Here is a 26,438-nt window from a genome sequence, read left to right as displayed (position 1 = left end):
ATTGTGATATATTCATGTTTTGATTTCTGGATAGCTAAGCATATTTGAGTCATTACAATGAATTAAAAATATATGATGTATAATGTAATATATGTGAACTATGTGAATGTGAGCTAGCCGCAACCAAGTTGAACTTCCAGATGCAGTATGGCAATGAGACTTTGAACAACATATGCTTAATTCTCATGCATTTTTTTTGTTTTTTTTTCCAAATCATTATTTTTTAATGAATTTGGGGAAAAACATTCTTAATTGTCATGAAAAATGTCATACAAAAATATTCCTGAAATTTTTTATTTTGCTAAAGCAAAACTACATAATAATAATAAAATGAACAGAAAAAAATGTGTTTTGTTTTCGTATATTGTTTTGGGACCTTTAAGACTATTTTCATTGCAATTAATTTCTTGACTTCTTTACAGTTAAGCACATTTTAGTCATTAGTATCAATTAATCAATCAATAAAAAATAATTAATTAATAATTAAATACACACAAATCAATTTTACAGTAATAAGAATTTAACAAGAATGAAAATTGAGAGTTGCAAATTAGGATAATGAGAATATTGGGAAAACATCCTTAATTGTCATGAAATATCTCATGAAAAAATATTCCTAAAATATTTAATTTCCCTAAAGCAAAACGACATAATGATAAAATTAACAGATAAAAAAATGTGTTTCATAGAGAAAATAATTTTGGGACCATTTTCATTGTGACATATTAATTTTTTTGATTTCTTGGCAGTTAAACACATCATTAGAATCAATCAAATAAATAAATAAATAAAATGTTGCAGTAATGAGAATTTAATGAGAAGGAAAATTGAGGATCGCCAATTATATTCAGATAATGAGAATATAGGGAAAACGTCCTCAACTGTCGTTAAAAATGTCATGCAAAAATAGTCCTGAAATGTTTAATTTTCCTTTAACAACCTACACAATAGTTATTATAATTTATTTTATTATAATTAATAATAATATAATAATATTTTTTGTCTTTGTTATTATTCGTATTTAGATTAAATATGACCTGGAAATGTTCTCAACAGATTTTGCTGTAACCAGTTTGATATCACATAACATTTTGTGCTGGCCTACAGCAACATTAGCACCTTCCATGTCACAATAAACATTCAAATAAGCACAAATTGGAGTATTTATGCATTTACAAACAAGTTTGTTGAAACTTTTCTGGCATTCCAGAACATCACAATCCACTTTGTGTACACAAAGTACATCAGTATGTGATGAGAGAGTGTAACTAGAGAGAAGGGAAAGTGTGAGTGTGTTTCCTCTTAGCAGGTGGCACAGAGAACATGCCCATCCTAGACAGACCCCTCTGATAACCTGGCCCAGTTCTGTTCATTTCAATCAAGGGATTCTCTCTCACTCACTCACTCACTCACTCACTCACTCACTCACTCACTCACTCACTCACTCACTCACTCACTCACTCACTCACACACAGTGATAGATGAGCTTGGCAATCCACCCTAAACTCAATTTGATACCAACTCCACAGTTCACACGAGGACACCATTTACAAACACACTACTGGAGCAAAGAAGTTTACAGCTCCCAAAAAAAGTCAAATTGGATTTGACTGCTGCAATAGTACATAAAAGTAACTTCCAGTCTAATTCTGTTATCAGATCTACAGTCTACCAAGAATTGGATGCACGGCATCTGCTGTATGCGAAAATCTGCTTTGCATTATAAATGAGTTCAGCAGGCATGAACAATAGCAACATGAGTTGGAATTGTGAACCAGGAATATTCAGGACATCATAAATGCATTTGCATGAACATACACTGAGCATCACGAACAAACTTTTTACTGGAAGTGAGTCACTTAATGTCAGGTTTTCAAACAAACAAAACTTGCGTGCACAAGTATAAGTGAGTCATTTGTCGTGCGTCATTGGTGTTGGAACATAGTCAATTTAGGACTCCACCTCTGACAGAACAAACACTAAACAGCTGAGCAACAGCAAACAGCACACTGCTATACGAGCACAGCAGATCCACTGGGAATCTGTCAGCTTCAGACTGAGAAATCACTCTGTTCTGACATTTCAAAGGCTGGGAGGGTTGCAGGTTGAACGGACCCGGTTTCCATTCATGCAGACGGGCTGTCATTACAGATAGACATCAACATGTTCCTGAAGGCTTCCTAACACTGTAAAAACACTTCCGTCTTTACACATTTACCACGTCAGGTACATGACACATAAGTTTAAAAGCAAACAGAAAGAAAGAAAGGAAGGAAAAGGATGATGTTAAAGCAATAGTTTACTTAAACATGAAAATTATGTCAATATTTACTCACTCATAATCTGTTTCCAAACCTGTTGTTATTTCTCTGTGGAACACAAATGGAGAATTTTTGGGGAGAGAACAACCCGTGACACTGCCTTACTTTCCTATACAAATAATATCAATGCATATTTTAGGACTGTCTCCAAGATGCTTCAAGAAACCTACATGCAAAGCTGCAGTATTAAACGTTTTAAGCACTTGTGTAAAAATGCTGTAAAATGAGGATGCTGTCAAAAATACTGTCATAAATAGATTTTCTTTATCAGTTAACTTCTATTAATTTAATTAAATCAACATTTGCGTTTAAAGCAGCTTTTGCCCTCGGTGCACTTGTGCATACATTCTAAAAAATGCTGGGTTAAATACAACTCAGCGCTGGGTAAAATATAGACAAACCCAGCAGTTGGGTTACTGCCCAGAAGGTTGGGTTAAACATTTAACCCAACTGTTGGTTGAAAACAACCCAGTCGCTGGGTTTATCCATATTTTACCCAGTGCTGGGTTGTACTTAACCCAGCATTTTTTAGTTTTTCAGGTAGCTTTGCTGGTAGGTCTCTTGAAGCATCTTGGAGACGTTGGCACAGTTCTTCTGGGTTTAGTTTGTCTCAGTTTGTTCTGTTTCTTCAGGTCATTCCAGACAGACTGGATGATGAGATCAGATCTCTGTGTGGAGCACTGCTGTTGTCAAACAATTTAGATTGTTTAGATGTTTATAGCTTGGTGTGAGACGTCAACATGCCATTTTTTTAATCTGAATGCAAAAACAATTGAGATTAGAAGTGAATAATCAGCACTGAATCACACATAAATATCATCTAGTTTAAAAAGGCTTGGATAAATTGGATTTCTAATCCTTTTTGGGCTTGGCAACTGTGAGCACTAAACTGTCCTTGTATGGAAAGAATGGAAAACATTCCTCAAAATATCTGCTAGTGTTTCAACATCAGGGTGAGTAAATAATGACAGAATTCATCTTTAAACAGTTACAGATCATCAAGTATGAGATGGCATCAGAGTTATTCTGGGAAATCCAGCGTGAACTGAGAGAAAGTTTCATTGTGTGCTTGTTGACAGGAGAGATAAACAGCAGCTGAAGAAGGCTGTGATGAGAGGCAGCTCCACGGCCCTTAATGAGCTCCAGCGCACAAGCAGCTGGACGAACGAGTGAAAAACAGACGTACGTGCCAGAGAGCACAATGCAGACATGTGTCACGTGACCGCTGACTACTCCAAAGACCGCATTCATCTTTAATGACATGCATTGTTGAGTTCCAACCTGATCCAGTTGTCTATTCTTCAAATGGAATTTCTGAGGTAATCAATCGCAAAGATGCCACTGAATTTATATGAACCATAATGAGGCTCCTACCACTGCATTATGACAGTGTTTCAGACTTTTAGTAGTCATGCAGAGGCCCCAAAAGCATTTGGACATTTAGCCGCTATAAAGCCAACATAAAAGGTTGTTTGTAACTGATTTTACCCAACGTAGATGTGAAAAAATTGAGCTGAATGTTCCTGAAAATAAATATTTAGTTGTAAATTTGGATAAAAAATTCATTGGAATAATATGAACCAATGAATTTCAGACCTGTTCTCAAAATGAACTTTTTCCAAATTATTTTATCATTTGAAACTTCATTAAATAAATAAAACAATTTAATGTAGCATTACTGCTGAAAATATGTAACTAAATGTTACTGAATATAAGACATTTGAGGTTTGTGTGTCTTTAAACCCAAATGTATGACTTTTACTGGCTGTTGCACACATCTACTATAGTTAGTGGGCGATGTGCCATTTTTGGTCATGTTACGCGTCATCAATTTAGGAGTTCTGTGCATCAGAGAGATGTTTGACAGCTGCCAATCATCTGTTTACGCTTTAACGTCTATAAACAGCACTGCTTCTGTTTTAACCAGTCCTCCGTCAACTCATATTAGTCGAGCGTTCACTTATACATGCAGTGATCTGGAGCGAACCAACTCAAGTGCTCCCTCACCATGGGGGACGCCCGTCAGATCAGCCTCAGGTAGATCTAAAAACATGCACGTCAATCAAAAGTCCTTGTATACCTGAGCATCTGGCCATTTCAGGCCAACCAAGATTCCCTCAAAACCTACAAAAGCCAGCGCCTTGAAATCACGCAAACGTGGTTAAAATTAGCCCCTGTCCATTTTACATTCAGTCCGGGTGGAGATCCGAGCTGAGTGTCTGGCCGTGTCTCTCTCAGGTCCTCCTCCTACACACCAAATTTCCATAAGAATGCATTGCGCTCTGCATATCAATCCGAACTCTTAATTAAAGAGCTGCTATATTCCTGCTGGCGTCACATACACGGGAAGTGCGCAGTAGACCCTTTCTCCCTGTTCTGATGGCCATTTGGAAAGCAAATGAGGGAAGTGATCACAGCACGGACGAGGCACGCACATTTGAGGGACACCTGATGGAGAACATCAGTAAACACTCGAATGTATGCAGCCAAGTGTGCGTAAAAAAACGTCAGCACGTTTGCCATTATATGCAAAACCTTTTTGTTTGAAGCAAAACACATTAAGTAACGTAAAATAAGTTGCTCCGTGAACTATGTTGTGCACTTGAAAGTATACAATTAAATAAAAACAATTACTCCATTCAAAACACAATCTACAAAACATGTTTACTAAACAGAAATGCTGGTGTATACAAACAAAACGATAATATACACAATTTAAACAAATATTTTAAACTACAACGAAAGCTGTTTTATTTTTTGATGTGTCTAAACAAAAGACGAGTCCTTTCATAAGAAGATGAATTTATCTCCAGTCTTTTGGGTCTGGGACTTTACTGAAGAATCTTTCCTTTTAGATTTTTCAGCTTGATACATTGGATGAAATAGAAAAGTCCTTTTTTATCATTTCTGCCAGTTTCGGTTCCACTTCTGACAACAAGCCAACCAGGTGCTGGACCTGTAGATGAGATGAGAAAAGACGAGAAGCTGTGTGATCACTGAGGGCCTATAGGAGCAGCGAGAAGGACAAAAAAATAAAGGACAAGAACGTACCGCTGTTATATGTTGAGGTACGAGGGTGCCAACAGCAGACACACAGCTTCTCTCTGTCAAACACCCTTCCTTGACTATGGATGACAACAGATCCTGAAGATTCAAGGGAATTTTCAATGAATTGATATGTAATACATTTAACATTTGTATGTTTTAATTTAGTGATTTTTACATTTACTTTATATTTTCATAATAAAATAAAAAAATTTTTTTGGAATGTACTTGTATTTAATATATATATCTATAATATATCTTATATATAAATATATATATCACATTTTTATAATATAGTGCAACCAAATAATATATACAATAAATTAGAATTGAATAAGTTAAATGTTTTGAAAGCCATTGGTTTTCTGGAAAAAAAAAATAGCACTTTCTGTTAGAATTTTACAGTCAAATAAACAAATTATGTGAAAATTACCTGTTGTACCCTCAGGTCTTAAAGGGTTAAGTTGTAAAATGTCATTTTTATTTTTAATAATATAGAATAAATGAGTCTCCGCGTGCTGTCGAAGGAGTAAGGTATGCAAAGACAGTAGCTCTATTTATTGTGGGGAAGTCGTGGCCTAATGGTTAGAGAGTCGGACTGGTAACCCAAAGGTCACGGGTTCGAGTCTCAGGTCCAGCAGGAATAGTAGGTGGGGGGAGTGAAGAGTGAATGTCCAGCGCTCCCTTCCACCTTGAATACCATGACTGAGGTGCCCCCAACTGCTCCACGGGCACCCAGCATAAATGGCAGCTCACTGCTCTGTGTGTGTGTTCACTGCTGAGTGTGTGCACTTTGGATGGGATAAATGCAGAGCACTAATTCTGAGTATGGGTTACTATACTTGGCCAAATGTCATGTCACTTTTAAATAATACTTCAATAAATTCTACATTTATTTATATTTTTATAATAATAGTATAATTTAGTATATATATTTTAAATTGAAATGTAATCATTTATTATTTTGTAAATTTGATAGCTTTAAGTTTCAATTTAATTTAAATTTTAGTGCTGTCAAACGATTAATCGCATCCAAAATAAAGGTTTTTGTTTACATAATGTATGTGTGCTGTGCATATTTATGATGTATATATAAATACACACACATGCATGTATATGTTTCACAAAAATAGGTTATGTTTATTTATAATACAAGTTATTTGAATATAAATATAGACATGTAAATATTTTCAAAATATATACATGCGTGTATTTATATATAATAAATAAACAGTACACACATATATTATGCAAACAAAACTTATTTTGGATGCGATTAATCGTTTGACAGCAGTAAATATAATATTATAATATGGTCTCAAGTTAGAATTTAATAATTTATTATTATTTTGTAAACTGGATAGCTGGCAGTTTCACCTTATTCAGTTGCATAAGGACGGCTGAGAGGAACTCTGCTGTGGTTTCGACTAAAGCTTTGAGCTGTACATCTTCCTCTTGCTTCACCTCTTCTGATTCAGAGTTTCCAGCTGTTCGGCTCTCACGCCATTCAGCATTGAACTGCAGAATGCGAAAAAGACTTCCTAATAATTCTGTACCTGTTAATAATAAACACACATTATGAAATCAAAACAGCAATATAATAGCAAACCTTAAACACCACAATGCCTCTCATGAAGCAATGAATCTGATATGCTAAAAGTGTGTGTTTCGTACTGATATCTGTCTGCAGGCTGGAGTGTAACGCTGACAGTAAAGCGAGCGCTGGGACCAGGAGGGCTTTCTGCTCCTGCAGGACGAGAGGAGGATCGTCCGCTTGACATAAATCCTCACATACGATCTTACACACAAACGTCCACACTGCATGACCACAAGCTCCATCTGATACTGGACACAAGGTAAAAACAAGAAATACATGATTAAAATACATTACAATTTAAATTGTAATAATATATTTCACAATATTACTGTTTTACTGTATTTTTGATCAAATAAACGCAGCCTTGGTGAACAGAAGACACTGACTCTCAGAGAAGGAACATCAATGTATAGCTCAAGTGATTATGTTATTGCCCCTAAAAAAAACTTGCTAGATAATAAATGAATTTTCAGGGACAGTGAAGGTCAGTGTGTGTCTCACCCAGAGCCTGCATGCCCTCTTCTACTGTAGTCAGTAGCTGGAGTGAATGAAGATACACTTCAAGAGCCTCTGGACTCTCTGACCTACAACACAAAAATTTGAATAATGCTAAACTGATATTTCAAAAACAACATTGATCTGATTCAGATAGAACATCTTCTCTTGCTCTAGCAGCAGACAGAGGAATAGGCTGGTAAATGCCTCGGACAGCAGGTCACATCACCTTAATGAACACGTCTCACCTAAGCTGTGTGGCCGCCTCAAGCAGAGAGGATGTGACGTCCTGCTGTGTGTCCTTGTTTGGGTCACTGTCGCTGGCTGGGGTGGACACCCAACTCTTCATCATCTCCTCATCCTCATCAAAGAGCTTATCCACCAGCTCCCCAACCTTAACCAGCAAATCCACTGCAGAGAGAGATACACTTTAGTGTCCCAATACTTCAGAGGCACAATTATCTGTTTGATAAACTTTTATCTAAGATTAATTTAAATTAGCATTAAAACACATCAAATGCATGCATTTTAAAATTCTGTTTTGATTTTAACATGACTGTAATTTAATTAAAATAAAATATATTTTTTAAATGTTAGCTTTAATTAATTTAAAACTTTAAATGAAAATATAACCTTAATCATATATTATTTTACACATTGACTTTTTAAGAATTACCTAAATGTAGTCATTAATTAGCTATAGAAAGTTATTGTGAGAAAGAAATTAACTAATTATTTATCTTTAATATATACTTATCAATAACTACAAGCCAACATTTGGTCACAAAATAGCTAGTGAAAACAAACTTGTGAAAAAATAATAAATATGCATAAGTTTGGGGGAAAAAAACTAAAATTGCTGCTTAATTTCTTAAGAGTTTCAGGCCCTTTTTTGTTGAAAGCAACATCTGTAAACATCACTGACCTTTGGTGGAGCTGCTCATGATGAAACACAGACTGCCGCACATCGCCGGCTGCTGCCGTATCCTCTCCAGCCACAGAGGGGCAACATCAGGCTGAGACAGGCACATTAGCAGGAGCCTGAGGAAGCCACAGTGTTGCAAGTCACACACCCACATTCAGTAAAATGCAGCATGCATTGTATAAGTTGTCTTTGAATTTTGTAACAGGGCTTTATCAGCACTGACCTGCACGTCTCCAAGAGCGTAGGTGGATCATTGTCCCCGAGCAGAAGTAGTAACACAGAGCTGAGATATACAGAGAACATGTCAGACATGAATTAGCAGTATTGTATTTACAAAAGTAGCTGAATTATTCTGATGTTAACAGAGAGTTACCATAGGTCAGAGTTCTGGCTGAGAGATACACATGTGTCATGGAAACAGGCCATATTACCCAGAATTCCAACACAGATTTCCTGTAACAGAAGCTCTGAGTAATTATTTGAAGTCATAAGCATACAAACATTATGTAAAGCAGTTACAGTGGTAAAATGTCTTACCGTGAGCCGTGGACTACGTGACTTTGCGATCACACCCAGTAAGATGTCTGGAGCTTTGAACTCCTGAAGAAAAACAGCCACATCCTGGAGAGAAAACACATGTAACATATGTAGATGGTGGGCATGGAGCAGGGGGATGAGTGTGTTTCAGTTTACCTTATCCATAGCCATGTCCCAAACTTTACACAAGTCCTCCTCCAGATCATCTGTCAGTTCCACTGAAGAATCACTCGGCCCACTTTCTTGATCTGTCACCACCTTGAAGTATATATTAAGAAAGAAATGAAAGAATAGCACAGCTTCAAGAAAACTTGTTGATAGATGGATGGATGGATAGATAGAATTAAAAAAGGGGTTCAGATTATATTTAATTTGAATTAAAACACAAACACATACATATACAAAGAAACCCAAATGATTCCATTTTATTTTTATGTATTTTTATGTTTTATTTATATATATACACACAAGTTAAAAAAAAAGAAGAGTATAGTTTTATATATTAAAATATAGTTATGCATCTAAATAAACTATAAAATTACAGTATAGATGCAATATATTACAGTTAATGTAATAATAAAAAATATATTTTAGAGACCATTTTAGTAGTTTAAATAATGTATCAATTATTTTTTTCATATTTATATAAATTTACTTTAGAATAATATTTATATAATTATGATTAAAAATTATAAGGACTATTAAAATCAAAAGGGATCAAATTTTATTTAAATGCAATTAAAAATAAAATGTTTTTAATAAAAACACAAATGGCATTTATTTAAAAAAATATACATCATCTTTCAATGTAACGGGTATGTTTTTGTAAAAATTAAACAACATAATCCGACCTGTACTTATTAAAACATCTAAAAGTGATCATACTCTATTTTTATTATATTTTAAATGATTCAAAACTTTTCATATTTTAAATTATTAAAAATGGCAAGGATTGGCAAAGATTTAAATTGACAATTAATTAGTATTTTGGGGGCTGCACTGTGATCTTGTTCTAATATGCCTGACAAGATGCTTGCTATGTGGAGACCAATGATACATAAGTGTAGTGTGTATGGTTATACTTGAATAAGGCGGGTCAGAGTGCTGAAGAGCCAGTGTTTGCTGTACACGGTCTCCCCGATGGCATCCGCCTCCTCACCGGCCTCAGTCTCATCTTCCTCGGGTGGAGGCGATGGGTTGCGGTCCATCTCCAGCGAACCCGCGGTGGAGGAACCACAACTGTCTCCATCCAGCTCCTCCTGAGAGCATCTGTCTTTGTGCTCTGATAAAATCAATGCATGACATAAAAGCATGAGGGATGAGATAAAATGCATGGATTAACCTTCAAAACATAGCATAAAACATATGCATGCATGCAAAAAAAAAGTCTCAGATAAAATATTAATGTGTGCACAAACCTCACATGCACACAAAACTTGCATGACTACATGTATGCATGAACTTCTCACTCATTCATGCAAAGCCTGACCTAAATGCATGGATAAATATAGTTCATGATGTAAACGCGTGCACATATTTACTGTAATTAAGTGGAGTCAAGGCACGAATCCAACACGCTTTAGCAACATAAGTGTGAAATGCAAACTTACAAAAACCAGTTTCGCTGTATGTTTAAAGCTTGAAAGTTTTTGCAGCTTTATTTATATAATACCGGTTCAACAACGTGGCAAATATTGAATTATTAAAATAAACATTCAGAGAGGATCAACACTTGCCCAATAACCCACATATCCTGACTTACCCATTAAAAATTACTTTTCACAACCAACGCTAAAATGCTCAGAAACGTCAATTCGAAAAATGAAAATTAAGCTTCAAGGTTTAACGTTTTGAATAAGCGCATAAAAGTGAACACTTCCGCTCTCGTGAGCATGATGGAAAGAGAAAAAGGAAGATAAAAGAGGATAGAATAGCAGTTGCATGAAACGTCTGAACATAAATGGGCGGAGTTTGTGTCCCGGTTTGACAAGCATAAGCTTGAAAGGGAGTAAATAGTATTTTTCATATTTCTGCTGTGCAACATTTATTTTTTCTATTCAGTATCTGTAAATGTGTAAGTGTAATTATGTAGCTATATACCCATTAGCTATTGTCTAGAACAGGACGGAAGCACATTTTCACAAGGAAGGTACGAATATGATTAGGCTAAACTGGTGCTTTAATATTGTTTTGGTCGGATTTCTGTATGTCAGTCACCAGTTCTCGACATGAATATTTAAACGGATACATTTTCCCCTGTAAAATGCCTCAATGGGACAAAAAACGTGGGTTAATGAGGGTTTCTGAGCCTCCATGCGCCCCCTGGAGGAAGATTCCTTGTTGTCGCTTTAAAATGGTTACAGCTTTTGCTGTTAAAAGGTAATCTTTCTCACACTGTCTATGTGTTTTATATCTTTATCATAAATTGAGTAATGACCTTAAACAGTGCAGAGTATTTCTTTTATTTCCTATTTTACCTCATAACTTTTTCACGTTTCAATATGGTCTCAGACTTCTGAACCCTACTGTATTTGTACAAAGTAATGTCCATTTCTGTAGGCCTGTGTTACATTCAGATTTGATATGGATTGTAAATGATTGTAAACTGTACAAATCCAAGGTTTTGTGTTCAACTCGATGGTTATATTATACTCTTTTCTTATTTCTTGAACTCAGCAGGCTAATAATCGAGGCAATGTACTGCAGTCTTACACTGTCTGTACATACACAACATATAGGCCTATGTCAAATGAGGCAGTGTCAATAGAAACTAGAGGCAGTTGTGTTGGTTTATATAATCAATGTTTTATGTTTGTTCCCTCCTTGTGCCAACAATGTGCCCGGTTTCATGAAGGCATTTTCTGAGGAACAGCTGTTTCTTAGACTGTCAAAACTTGCTTTGTGGTGTTACAAAAAGGTGGAGCCATCATCTCACTTTACATACATGCACATCAAACCAGATGTTTGCCTTTGGAGGAACTTTTGTATGGTGGCAGAGAGAATGCTGCAATTTAAAAAAAACAACTGATTGTACTTCCATCGAGGATGTAGAAGTTACATCCTGCACTGGCCACTGTGACACCAAATCAATGTGGGAGCATTGCACCCCTGTTGATTACAAATATACTCATTTTTTTTGTTCTTTTGAGTTCTCAGATGAACTGTATTGGAGTCATACTGTCATACTTAATATTTCATAAAACCAAATTAAGACTAATTTAAGATGGTGCTCAGTAGGTACAATCTAATTTGGTACCAAATGTTGATTTGTAGTTATTTATACACTTATATTTTCCATAAATTAAATTAAATTTTTCTATAGACTAATTAATTGGATATCAATTCAACAGACTGATAAAATGGTTGTTACCTTCTCCTTAATCTGCTGGTATGGGTCCATTACTGTAAAACAAAAAAACTCCCTTTCAAGATTAATTAAGGTGAGCAGCTGCATCACAGGTTCTAAGCAGAAAGGTCTGGAGGAACTTTATCAGAAGCAGATGTTAAGAAGGGTTGAATCTATCCTGTCAGAAAGTTCTCATCCCTTACAGGCTGAATTTCAGATGTTGCCATTAAACTCCCAAAATTTAGAACTAACAGATATAAACACTCTCTCGTACCTGCTGCCATTCTGCTTCTAAATTCTATAAAGAACCATAGATAACTTATTGACTTATTTTTAGCCAAGGTAGGCAATATCTGTATTGTGTGTGATTTGTACTGTACTACTCTGTTGCACAACGAATTGCCTCATTGGGGACAAATGAAGTAATTTGAACTTGAACTTGAACTTGAACCTGAATTATCATGTTTAACCAAAAAAAAAAAAGTAAAGTTAGTTCTGGGAAAATCTCCAACATTCATTTTCAGTAGCCATTTGGTTTCATAGTTTTGGATTTATTCTATGAAATTGAATACGTTTGCTTTTAAGTCTGCCTTAAGCATCCAATCCTTTGTGGAGACACTACATTAAACACATTCAGCTGTACTGCACTCATCTGACTGGGGCTTTCTTGGATGCGCAGGTATTCGATGTACATGAACGATTTGATGCACAGCTGTTCCTGCTGCCAGGAGGAGAAATTCACCCTTCGACCGGTGACGGTGAAGTGTTAAGTGCATTAATGGATATATTGCACCATTTATTTATTCTGTCTGGGTTGACCCAAGGCAGGGGCGTAGATTACGTGGGGGACATGTCCCCCCCCACTTTTTATAAAAAGTAAATTCGTCCCCCGCACTTTTTCATCGGACAGTTGTGTTCTCGACATGTTGAGGTTTTAATGGAGCAATGTATATAAATGCAGAATGATTTAAAATTCAAAGAGACAAGATAATTCATACATGACGTTTACGTTTCCATGCCAATTTAGTCACTCAGTTTGTGACGTGACGACATACCCAGGCTCGCGCCCGCGGTCCCGCGCTGTATCCATCATTCATTAGAGGTCGAGATGAGTTCAAAGCGGCAAGAAACTCTTCACTCCTTTTTTACGAAGAAGTCAAGCAGCGTAAGTTGTCATGTGGTATCCGAATAGTGTTGCACAATGTTGAGTGACTCTGCCTATTGCTCTTGCTGAATAATTAGCAAGTTTTGATGTTCATTATATGGAGAAATAAAAAGCTGCCTGGACAAACATGCACTCATTTATTTTCAGTGTATTTTTCCGTAACTCTTTTGTAACGTCTTTTATTTTAACACGTATGTATGTTATCAGAACCCTTCAAATAAGAATAAAGATAATGTTGAACTGAGATTTTACAGCGTTTGCAGCATTGTGACACTTCTACATGATGTATTTCAATCAAGTATGCAAGCACTGATTTTGATACAGGATCGATCTTCATTTAGGGCTGCTCTGTCATTAGTGCACTATCTTTATCGTTTTTATCTGTTGTCAAGAATGAACAAGAAACAGTCAGCCTAGGTCTGTTAGAGCAGAATCAGGACGACACACAGTGACAGGTGAGAAGAGTGGCTTTTAACACCTGGCTGTTTTTACATTCTATAAAATCTATTAATACACAAGTGTTTGTAGGATTATATATGGACCAATCATAGAAAACACATAATTAGTCAAATATAGAAAAATAAAAAATAGCATTAGTATGATGAACAACTTCTTCATTTTTAACTACAGTAGGTAATTATTAGCTTGCATATTGGTTGTTTATTAGTACTTAAGCACATATTAATTCTGTATTCTTCATGATCATATTCTGCATCCCATAATCATAAACTTAACAACTACAACGACTACCTTACAAGCTGTTAATAAGCAGTAAATGAAGAGTTTATTGAGGCAAAAGTCATAGTTAATAGTGAATGTGTTAACTCTAGTCTGTATTCGTATCTCTCAAAGGGGATCCAGTTTTTCTTTTATTTGTTAGATTCTTTGGAAATGCTTGATATGATTATGCACTTTTCCTTCCAATGAAGTGAATTAAAATCACAATAAAGCATAATAAAGAACATCAATTACAGTTCACTGGATTTTTTTTTCAATAAAGTCCCTGTGAATGCACTGAAAAAAACCCACCAACACTTAAAAACGGGATATCTCACAATGATTAAAGTACAAAGACTTTTTAAAGATTTTATATTTTAGAAGATTTGCAGGTGATTTATTTTAAAAGTCAACTTCTTGATCATTTGAACATCTAACATTGTCTACTTAGACATAAATAATCTCCAGTATATGGTTTCATATTTACAGTGAAAATAAAAAAAATACTTAAACTTTGTCCATGTTTAATTTGGATTTTGAAACTCACTGTACAGAGACAGTACCCACCTGGCCACAAAAAAGGTATCGTCATATCCTCTGCAGTACCTACATCTCATCATAAGAGATCACTGTCGTCCACCTACTGAAACTGACTTCAGCATGCACCTGTCTAACATTTCTCCAAACAATTATTAACACGTTCTTAATTCAACTAATTACAAAGCACTTAATTCTGATTCAGGTAGGCTATTTGTGAAAATACTAATCATTTGTCTAGGGCTACGTCGTGTAAATTACAGCTATCCTGAGACTTCTATTGTGAGGAAAAATTTGATCCATGACTAGAACCTTTGGAAAGTTAAAACAAGAAAATGAAGAAACAACACACAAACGTTTAATTGATTAATTCGAAAAGTTAACGAAGTTTCAGTTTAAGCATTAACTGCAAGGTGCATAGTTAGTGTAATATGATATAATGATATATACTAATATGATTGCAGGCACACAGATGAGCGAATATGCTATGCTATCCTATAAACTAATCCAGATTTTTAGTCTTTGATTTTTTTATTCTTTATTTCTTTATTTTTTACTCTTTCCCTAGAATTACTTTTGCATTGTTCTGAACTCGGTTTGATAACCAAGGCCATGTAATGCAGTCACTATATGCAACATTCATGTCAAAAGAGGCAGTGTCAATAGAAACTTGACGCAGTACAACCAATGTTGGTTTATCTAATCAGTGTTTTATATTTGTTTCCTCCCTTTGCCAACAATGTGCCCGGTTTCATAAGGGTATTTTATGAAGAACAGCAGTCGTGGCCTAACGGATAGAGAGTTGGATTTGTAACCTGAAGGTCGGGGGTTCGAGTCTCAGGTCCGGCAGGCATTGTAGGTGGGGAAGTGAATAACCAACACTCTCTCCACCCTCAATACCATGACTGAGGTGAGACCCTTGAGCAAGGCACCGATCGGATCTCACTTTGCATGCACATCAAAAACTTAATGTTTGCATTTGGAGGAACTTTTGCTCTACTGAAGGAAGTTGTTTGATGGCTCGGGCAGATCTCAATATCACTAAATTATTATATTTGCTATCGACTGAACAATGATTTACAATTGAGGGCCTGAATTTACTTCTTGTCTAATGGCCTGCCAGCCTTCTGATTATTCACTGTGTAAAGAAAGTAATGAAGGGCCATGTCAATAAACTCTTTTTTTTTTTTAATTAAAGCTGCAGTCCGTAAATTTTGGCTCTTTGTCGCCATCTCTGTTTGAAAACTTGGAATTGTAGTTTCTTGTGGAATTCCTTCCTTGCGTGGGGTTGTGCTCCGGCATAATCAAAGATTCTAGCCTATGTCTTGGAATATATGACCCAAAAAAAAGCATTACCATAAATCGCGCTACCAACAGTGATTAAATCTAACGATCGGTTAGCTCATATCACATCAAACCGTGCAAAGTATTATTATTTTTATACTTTATTCTCAAATTATTAATGTTAACAACATCAGCATTGCATTACTATGAGTATAGTGTGTATTAGCGTGTAGATTCCAATTTCTGTACAGTCTAATCTAATTGCCATACCATTCGAATTTCATACCAAGAAATGATTTTAACCCAAAAGGCAAACTATGCTCCCTTTTAACTGGTTTACTTTCAAATACAAATCTTGTGTAATCCCAGCTATCTGTAATCAGAAGCACATTTAAAACTAGAATATAATTTAATTTCATTCACATGTGTTTCATAAACACATAATCCTTTCTGGATTACAATCTACTATCAAAATGATTTTTTTGGACATTTAATAATTCTAGGGGAAAGGGAAGTGATGGGTGGCAACCCATACTCGGAATTTGTGCTCTGCATTTAACCCATGCAAGTGTACACACAGTAGTGAACACACACCCGGAGCAGTGGGCAGCCAATGCTGCAGCGCCTGGGGAGCAGTTGGGGGATTGGTGCCTTGCTCAAGGGTCTCACCTCAGTCGTGGTATTGAAGATGGAGAGAGAGTGTTTGTTATTCACTCCCCCCACCTACAATCCCTGCCGGACCTGAGACTTGAACCCACAACCTTTGGGTTACAAGTCCAACTCTCTATCCATTAGGCAACGACCGCCCTGTTCTAGCTGCTGTGAGAAAAGGCTAAACTTTCTGCCACCTGCAGGATCCTCACATGTCAAGCCAAGTGGGACAACTTCTTTATGTTTACCGAAGTGACGTAATGGCGCTGAGCCATGCTTGAATTTCCCGCAAAAACCTACCCATACCACTCAAATTAGAAAACATTATTATAAGCTAACCGTTGTGAATCGGGCTAAAGTAAGGCGATAGTTTTGAACACTTGCTGGTTATGTTCTTGCTCAAATATTAATTTTGGATCATTTTTAACCAAAAAAAGTTACGGACTGCAGCTTTAAATTTATTAAAACATTCTGTAAATAATTTCATATCAGTGTTCCTGAATTTACCATATTGAGGTATACAGAGATGAATCCATTTGAGCTTGCAAACTGAATTGCAAATGCATATTTATAATTATTGTATGTTTATAAAATTTCATGTTTTACTGTATAATCTCCCTATATTTCCCCATGCCTTGATTAAAATGTTATATTTTAATAAAATATACTGAAAGTACAACTTAAAAAGTGTGTTGTATTGCATTATCAAATGTATTTTGCAATATTTCCCTCTTAATGAAACTTTGTCATGTATTTTTTTTAAAGTTGCAACAACAATAGCAGTAAAGAGCCTGAAAACAAATAAAAAAGCTAAATATCAATGATTTATTTTGTATTTAATTTTTTTTTATGTATATTTATTTTAATGTATATTTACAGAAATTAGCAGCTTGGATATACTTTAAATTCTTAAAATAAGTACGCTTTCAGTGATAAATATTTCATTTTTGGATGAACTAATTATTTTTCTAAAGTCTAAATCATGTCTGTATAAATGTGGTTATTTTTACTGCAACTAAACAACAATCAGGAATTTCCTATCTTGTTACCATTTGGTGTCCCCTCAGTAAGACTCTTTATTTTATTTTATTTATTATTTTATTTCACTTTAAATACTGTAGAACTTTTTTGATGACTAATGTTTCATTTCCGAAGTGTCCACAGGGTCAGCCATGCTTGAAAAAATAGCTGAAGAAACAGCCATAAATGGTTATGCATGACATCACACTTCTCTCAAGTCTAAAATCTTTAACAAGTAAAGGATCAGGATATGAGCACTTCCAGATGGTGAATGGTCAGTTTGTTTGAATTCATGAAAGCTCAGGTGGCATTCAGGAGCTTGAGACACACCTGTGTACCTGCAAAGATGCTGAACGTCAAATGATCTGCATCGCAGACAGGATATTCAAACCTCACACGCAATCATATATGTGGACACTCGACATGTACTGCCATTTTGCTGCAAGCTTGATGGAACATTTGATTAATTTGACACATTTATGATCATATCCGTCTTGAGAAATCCATATGGATGTCCACAAAGTAACTTGGGACACTTAAGACTTTAGTTATTTACACAAGACCATTAGTCTTCATCTCATTCTTCATATCAGATGCTAAATGGTTTATTAATCATGTATTGTATATTTATTTTGCAGGTTTTAGCGGTGAATGTTATTTTTACTAATCCTCATCATACATGTACACCGAAGTTGTAAATTATTCACACCCTGCTGTAAATATAATATTCATTACATCAATTTTATTAAATGTCTCATCAAACATCGTTTAGAGAGGCAGAGGAACTGCCACCCTCACACACACACACACACACACACACACACACACACACACACACACACACATGCCATCACTGGACTTTTGTAATAGCAGGTTGACTTTTTTTCTGTCACATACACCACAGAAAGCTGGCAGACCCTCCCTGCAGGGTGTGGAGTGAAAGGTGAATGAGAAATGATATAAAAGAGAGAAATCCAACAGTACTGGAGCTTTACCTGTAGACCTCTCTCACCTCCCACCATGGAGTGGAGAACATCTATAATCTACATACTGCTTCTGGCGCTTACCAGCGTTCAGGTTGATTCAAAGACGGGTAAGAGTTAACGATCAGTCAAAAATGTCATACTTGAAATGGTTCATCTCTCTCGTTTATTTTATTTTATTTTTAAAAACAGTTTAGATTTTTTTTTATAATTAGCATAATATTTCTCTAAACCCTAACTGTATGATTTTATTTTATTGTTTATTAAAATATTAAATATATACTATATATATATATATATATGTGTGTGTGTGTATGTGTGTGTGCATGTTTATGTGGTTTATGAGGACACTGCCTATGTCCCCGTAATTCAAAAGGCTTAAAAAACATACTAAATGGTGTTTTTTTGAAAATCTAAAAATGCACAAAGTCTCCTGTGAGGGCTAAGTTTAGGTGTAGGGTTGGTGTAGGGCAATAGCACACACAGTTTGTTCAGTATAAAAACCATTACGCCTATGGAGAGTCCCCATAAACCACAAAAACCAACATGTGTGTGTGTGTGTTTAAAAAAATATTTAAAAAATCTTTAGTCATATCTAAATGTCTAAATCTTGTCCTTATTAATATAATTATTTTATTTTTACTGCTAAATAAATTACTTACAGTATATTGTTATAATTTGGCGTCCCCTCAATAAGACACCTTTTTATTTTATTTTAGTACTTAAGTTTAGTTCAATCAGTATACATTTTGGAAGGTTTTATATTTACGATTCAATATATGAAATGTTACGTGTGTTAGAATTTGAGTATGTACATAAATTATTAAGGTAAAAAACGAAATAAAATTCACATGCTTTAATCAATATATGTTTCTTTAGGATTGTAACCTTGATCATGGCAATGTTGGTGCAAAGATGAATTTCAAAGATGATTTTAGCTTGATGTGGTTAAAAACAGCATTGGTACAGTATCAGCATTTGGAAAGATAGAAAAACAAAAACAGGAACCAACCAGCTGATGACAGTTGTGAAGATATAGTTTCATCACCTGAACCTGATACTATCAGAGCCATTGATGACTTGCCTTAGAAGTTACTAAATATTTTCAGTTGTGTCAAAAAGTGACATAGTTCAATTACTTCCCTTCATGATGACTTGAAGTTCAGCTTGATCAACTTTCCGTAAACTTCTGGTTTGACAAATGTAAAAGTGACCAAATGCAGGAATTATCTGAGAATGCCTGAATTTTAATTGAGTTTGCAAACAGGGAACATAATTGTAATTAAAATTTAAGGAAATATAATTCATTTTCATAATGCATTTATATAACTGCTATAAGCATATATTTTAATAATACATTATGTTTCACATACATACATCAGCGATCAACATTTGAAAATCCACTTAATTTTTTTAAATTTAATTTATATTTAATAAATTATATTTTGGGCTGTGGTAGAAGAATAAAAATTCCCAAAATGATTTAAATTCTCTCAGAATTTTCTAAAATAAGTCAAACTTTTCACATTTCTTTGTTTTCTCCCATTTCTTGCAGTCTCTCCCAGCAACCATGTCAACAACATCTGTAGCATGTGGGGAAACTTCCACTTCAAGACGTTCGATGGAGACGTGTATCAGTTCCCAGGCATGTGTGAGTATAACCTGGTGTCCGACTGCCAAAGCCTCATTCGCCAGTTCTCGGTTCACGTGAAGAGAACAGAACACAGCACTGGCCCAAAGATCAGCAGAGTCTCTGTTACCATCAGTGACATTGGCATTGAGTTGACCGAGAAACAGGTCGTAGTCAATGGAGAAAAGTAAGATTCTGGGGAGCCCAACCAGCTGTAAAAGGCTTTAAAATGTATTCTGGTTGGTCAATCTTTCATTTGAATCTTTTCTCTTGTTCAGAGTAACGCTGCCCGTGCATGTCGCAGGGATCCTTGTGGAAGAGAACACAATTTACATCAGACTCTATTCCAAAATGGGCATCACTGTCACATGGAACAAAGAGGATGCCGTTATGGTGAGTTCAGAGGCGTAGCCATCATTTCAAAAGTCGGGGGGACGGAATGTCTAGTGTTATACCTGTTTTTTTGTTGTTGTTTTTTTTCAGTTAACCCTTGTCTAATTGACAGGTTTTATTTTTAATCATACCTTTTTGCTTAATATGCTTTATGATTATATTATTATATATGATTATAAAATAGAAGGAAATAAAGATAGAAAAAAGAAAAAGAAAGAAAGAAATACAACAGCTTGTCACTGAGACAGTACCCTTAAAAGGACATCTTTGTACCTTATTTACCTCAAAAAGTTTCATAGTTGTACATTACGGTTCATATTGGTATTCTAAGGTACTAATGTGCACCTTTTTGAGTATAAGTTACAACGATGTCCTTATTAGGGTACTATTATTTACATATTTCAGATTGTATTTTGTGAGTGTTGTATGTACAGTACATGGCACACAGTAATGGATACTTGCACATTCACATACTACTTTATTCTGTTCTGTTCTATTATACATTAGTCTGATTACTCTATGTTAAAAGAAATATCTTATCATAGACAATGCTGTAAATAATCTTTACCTCTGAAGCCTCACTGAAGCCTTCTGCCTCATTCACTCCCTCTGTCTACAGCAAATACAGTAGTGTTTGAAACATGTACATACAGGGAATAGTGACATACAGAAGAAAATAACACATTAAGTACACTGTTGGACAATAACCAATCATTTGTATCCTAAATTATTTTTTAACACTTTAGAATGGGGAACACATTCACTATTAACTATGACTTTTGCCTCAATAAATTCTTCATTTACTGCTTATTAACAGCTTGTAAGGTAGTCGTTGTAGTTGTTAAGTTTATGATTATGGGATGCAGAATATGATCATGAAGAATACAGAATTAATATGTGCTTAAGTACTAATAAACAACCAATATGCAAGCTAATAATGACCTACTGTAGTTAAAAATGAAGAAGTTGTTCATCATACTAATGCTATTTTTTATTTTTCTATATTTGACTAATTATGTGTTTTCTATGATTGGTCCATATATAATCCTACAAACACTTGTGTATTAATAGATTTTATACAATGTAAAAACAGCCAGGTGTTAAAAGCCACTCTTCTCACCTGTCACTGTGTGTCGTCCTGATTCTGCTCTAACAGACCTAGGCTGACTGTTTCTTGTTCATTCTTGACAACAGATAAAAACGATAAAGATAGTGCACTAATGACAGAGCAGCCCTAAATGAAGATCGATCCTGTATCAGATCAGTGCTTGCATACTTGATTGAAATACATCATGTAACGTTACAATTGGCAGAGTGTCACAATGCTGCAAACGCTGTAAAATCTCAGTTCAACATTATCTTTATTCTTATTTGAAGGGTTCTGATAACATACATACGTGTTAAAATAAAAGACGTTACAAAAGAGTTACGGAAAAATACACTGAAAATAAATAAGTGCATGTTTGTCCAGGCAGCTTTTTATTTCTACATATAATGAACATCAAAACTTGCTAATTATTCAGCAAGAGCAATAGGCAGAGTCACTCAACATCGTGCAACACTATCACCCTGTAGTGTTGCACAATGCCATATCCATATCAGCCATATCACCCTGTAGCCCAAGACTGGTTGCCCACTGAAGCTAAGCAGGGTTGAGCCTGGTCAGTACCTGGATGGGAGACCTCCTGGGAAAACTAGGTTGCTGTTGGAAGAGGTGTTAGTGAGGCCAGCAGGGGGTGCTCACCCTGTGGTCTGTGTGGGTCCTAACGGGGACACTATACTGTCAAAAAGCACCGTCTTTCGGATGAGACGTTAAACCGAGGTCCTGACTCTCTGTGGTCACTAAAAATCCCAGGATGTCTTTCGAAAAGAGTAGAGGTATGACCTCGGCATCCTGGCCCAATTTCCCCATTGGTCTCTGACCATCATGGCCTCCTAATCATCCCCATACATTGATTGGCTTCCTCACTCTGTCTCCTCTCCACCAGTAAGCTGGTGTGTGGAGGGCGTTCTGGCGCACTATGGCTGCCGTCGCATCATCCAGGTGGATGCTGCACACTGGTGGTGGACGAGGAGACACCACCCCTCACAATGTAGAGCGCTTTGAGTGCTTAGAAAAGCAGAAAAGCGCTATATAAATGTAATGAATTATTATTATTACTATTCGGATCCCACATGACAACTTACGCTGCTTGACTTCTTCGTAAAAAAGGAGTGAAGAGTTTCTTGCCGCTTTGAACTCATCTCGACCTCTAATGAATGATGGATACAGCGCAGGACCGAGGGGTATGTATGTTATCATTTTTAATGTCAGGAGTAAAATGTCAGGAGTGAGACATACATCCCTCATCCATCACATAAATGCAGGATTCCGTTTTCGAATGGAAGAAAAATATAATTTATCAAAATAGATTATTAAGCAATGTAAATGCACACTAATGGATTAATAGAAATATATTTGAATTTTCATGTCAAAATATTTTTAAATGGGGTTTGCAATTATTTATAAAAGTAATGACTGTAAATCTTGAGATGTCCAGATGTCAGACAAAGGTCTGCTAACAGACATAGGCTATATAATAGAAAAGAAACCCCAACTCAACCCGCTGTGTTGTTAAACGCAAAGGTTGGCAGCCTTGTCTTTAACTATAGGTCTTCAAATGCACTGTAAAAGAAAAAAAACTTAAAAGTTTAAGGCAACCAGCTTCAGCAGATTTTTGCCTCCCTCAAGTAGTTCCAAACCTGTAAGAATTTCTTTGTTCTGCTGAACACAAAGGAAGATATTTTGAAGAAAGTTTGTAACCAGGCTGTTTTGGGGAACCATTGACTTCTGTAGTAGGAAAAAAACAAAATACTATGGAAGTCAATGGTGCCCCAGAACTGCTCTGTTTCCCGCATTCTTCAGAATATCTTCCTTTGTGTTCAGCAGAACAAGTTTGGAACTACTTGAGGGTGAATAAATGATGACAGAATTTTTGGGTGAAATATCCCTTTAAGAGTCTACATTATTTTGTGAACCCACCGTAGGTTTGTTTTAGTGTGCAGCCCACGAAAACTAAACAATAGAATGACATGCTTTCTTTCCATGATTTCTTTCATGGTTGTATCCTTACAACCAGTTTAGACCACAAACTACATTTACATTTAGTCATTTGGCAGACGCTTTTATCCAAAGCGACTTACAATTGGGGACTAGCATGTAAACTAGCATGTAAAGCTTGGGTAAAACATGATTTATTTAGTTGTGGCACTGTAGAATAATAAAATGAATCTGCGTAATAGAATCTAGAAAATAATTTAATGTTTTATCAATTTTTTAAATTGGGCAATGCTGTCACTTTATTGGGCTTCTCTGATGATTGGACAAGTGCACAAATAGGCGAGTCTTTACAGCAAACGGCCAAACTGAAACGGCGAAATACACGATTTACAGACAGAGAACTTCAAAATCCCGCTGGAGATGGCTGTGGCATTATATTTGACCTTTATTATCTTTTTAAGTAGTTGAAGGAGCAGAATTAATTTATTGCTCAACATGACAGTTTCAAGGAAGTGAACAGCCCAGTAGCATATTGTGCAAGAAGCAGCAACGTGTGAAGTAAAATGCTATATAAGGCAATTCTCTGTTACACACTGAAGTGTATTTCCATCTTTGTGAACATAGTTGTTTACAATAGTGAATTTAAGTCTGCAAGTAAAATTTACTAGTGTATACTGACGAAACAAGTACTGTACAATACCATGGTAACTTATATATGGTAATATTTTGGTACCATAGTATTTTTACGTCATTGTTCTGGTTCCAATGGCTGGCATTGGCCTTTTCCCACAAGACAAAACACAAATGATATTCCATATTCCATTGTTTTGCTTGGTCTGATCACATAACATTACTACTGACATGAAGTCCAAATGGCCACAAATATTAAGTCAAATGATCTAACAATTCTGTGTGGTCCTTTGTTAGGTGGAACTAGACTCCAAATATTCCAATCGGACTTGTGGACTGTGTGGCGATTTCAATGGAGTTCCAGTTTATAGTGAGTTCATTGAATCTGGTAAGTCACTTTTACAGCCTGATTTCTTACTTTTCTGTATATAATGATTATTTGACCAATTATGAACAGTATTAATGATTATTCCTCATGGATTCCAAATTTGATGAATCTTCAAGAACTTTAAGAATATCCAAGATCAAGTGTCTTATTTATTACAGGACGGCGGGTTAGCTATGCTGAGTTTGGTAATTACCACAGAGTTCCCAACCCAACACATGTCTGCGAAGATCCTTTTGAAAACGACAATGAGCAAAATGTGGTGGACAAATGTGAAAAATTTGTAAGTCACAGAAGAAAGTTGATCATTCTACATTAAATTCATAGTCACAACAGCAACTTTTACTATTGTTACTTAATATGGCCCTTTAAGATGTTCCATGTCCTTTTCACAACAGCGCGCAGATTGTGCAGACCTTTTGAAGGATGAAAATTGGTCTTCTTGTAGCTGGGTTTTGAACCCAGAGCCATATATCAAGGCCTGTACGAATGATATTTGCTCGAGCCAACCTGAGGATGACGACACCAGCATCTCTGCGCTCTGTGCGACTTTGTCTGAATATTCACGTCAATGCTCTCACGCTGGAGGAACTCCGCCGACCTGGAGAACAGCAAACTTCTGTGGTAAGAAATGCCTTGATAATTCTGGTGGAAATGATAGAATTCTTTCATCTTGAGCTGTTCCTTTGCTTTTATTCCTTATTAATAGCAGTTGTAAAGCAGTTGTGTGTCTTGTATTCCAATGCAGCCGTGAAGTGCCCCTACAATATGGTACATTCTGAAAGCGGCTCCCCCTGTATGGACACATGCTCACACAAAGACACAAACGCATTGTGTGAGGAACACAACACTGATGGATGCTTTTGCCCGCCAGGTCAGTACCACTATTTATATATTGTTCAAAAGTTTACATATTTTATACAGCAAGGGTGCATTATATGGATCAAAAGTGACAGTAACAGCATTTATAATGTTACAAAAGATTTCTATTTCTATTTTTGAAGAATCCTGAAAAGAGTAAGCAGCACGACTGTTTTCAGAACATTAGAACCACATCAAGTTGATATTGTTGCATTGTATGTTCGTTATAGGAACTGTGTTTGATGACATCTCAAACACGGGCTGCATCCCAGCAGAAAAGTGTCAGTGCAAACATGACCGCGTCTACAGCACAGGAGAGATCCTACGCAAAGATGAGGAAGAATGGTAAGAAAACGCATTTATCTCAGTTCTCCTCATATTCCTGATATCCATGTATGGTGCATTTTTTTTATCCTAGTGCATTTTGTGTCCTTTCATGTATTTTACTACTCATATACAAGACAAATATGTATATTCATCAATATTACTGTTAACTGCATATTCATGACAAAATGCTAAATTATGATGAGATTGGATGAATAGGAAAAATGGGAGTCTCATAAATATATAAAAACATCAGAGCTGTGATTTAGCACATTGGCATCTGAAGCTCATTGTTTTCCACGTCTGTTTGTAATTGTATGTGTAATTCAGTATATGTAAGGAGGCAAACTGGATTTGTACGAGTATTCCTGGCCCTGGCCTGTGCTCCGTAGAGGAAGGATCTCACTTTACCACCTTTGATGGGAAAGAATTCACTTTCCATGGAGACTGTAACTATGTGCTCTCAAAAGTAAGTGGGATTTAGTTACTAACGACACCTTATTTAATCGCTAAGACGTGTTGGTTTTTCTTTGGTTTGTATCCATGCTTTCG

The 26,438-nt window shown here is 35.9% G+C and overlaps 2 protein-coding genes across 2 annotated transcripts in view; one reads left to right on the top strand and one right to left on the bottom strand.

Annotated features, from left to right (window-relative positions):
- Positions 1–4,957: 4,957 nt before the first annotated feature.
- On the bottom strand, positions 4,958–10,826 carry LOC306868053 (protein saal1-like). Its single transcript, XM_079414043.1, has 13 exons — positions 10,683–10,826; positions 10,003–10,202; positions 9,077–9,178; positions 8,921–9,004; positions 8,757–8,836; positions 8,607–8,666; positions 8,384–8,499; positions 7,707–7,869; positions 7,465–7,547; positions 7,041–7,211; positions 6,744–6,922; positions 5,373–5,465; positions 4,958–5,277 (listed from the first exon to the last, which is right to left on the bottom strand). The coding sequence occupies exons 1-13, from the start codon at positions 10,684–10,686 to the stop codon at positions 5,182–5,184; spliced, it is 1,431 nt and encodes a 476-aa protein (XP_079270169.1). The 5' UTR covers positions 10,687–10,826; the 3' UTR covers positions 4,958–5,181.
- Positions 10,827–18,660: 7,834 nt separating this feature from the next.
- LOC306867926 (mucin-5B-like) overlaps positions 18,661–26,438 on the top strand; it is a gene marked incomplete at its 5' end in the record, with an annotated part of 39,898 nt that continues 32,120 nt past the window's right edge. Inside the window, 9 exons of the mRNA XM_079413879.1 lie at positions 18,661–18,733; positions 20,179–20,440; positions 20,532–20,646; positions 24,614–24,704; positions 24,863–24,984; positions 25,100–25,325; positions 25,450–25,575; positions 25,793–25,907; positions 26,217–26,355. Of these exons, the coding sequence (XP_079270005.1) occupies positions 18,661–18,733; positions 20,179–20,440; positions 20,532–20,646; positions 24,614–24,704; positions 24,863–24,984; positions 25,100–25,325; positions 25,450–25,575; positions 25,793–25,907; positions 26,217–26,355 (1,269 nt within the window). The remainder of the gene's footprint in view (positions 18,734–20,178; positions 20,441–20,531; positions 20,647–24,613; positions 24,705–24,862; positions 24,985–25,099; positions 25,326–25,449; positions 25,576–25,792; positions 25,908–26,216; positions 26,356–26,438) is intronic.

This window comes from Barbus barbus (assembly GCF_936440315.1).
Source record: "Barbus barbus genome assembly, chromosome: 50".
Classification (NCBI taxonomy): Eukaryota; Metazoa; Chordata; class Actinopteri; order Cypriniformes; family Cyprinidae; genus Barbus; species Barbus barbus.
The sequence above is the reverse complement of the archived record's forward strand: the minus strand, read 5'-3'. Positions and strand labels throughout refer to the sequence as shown.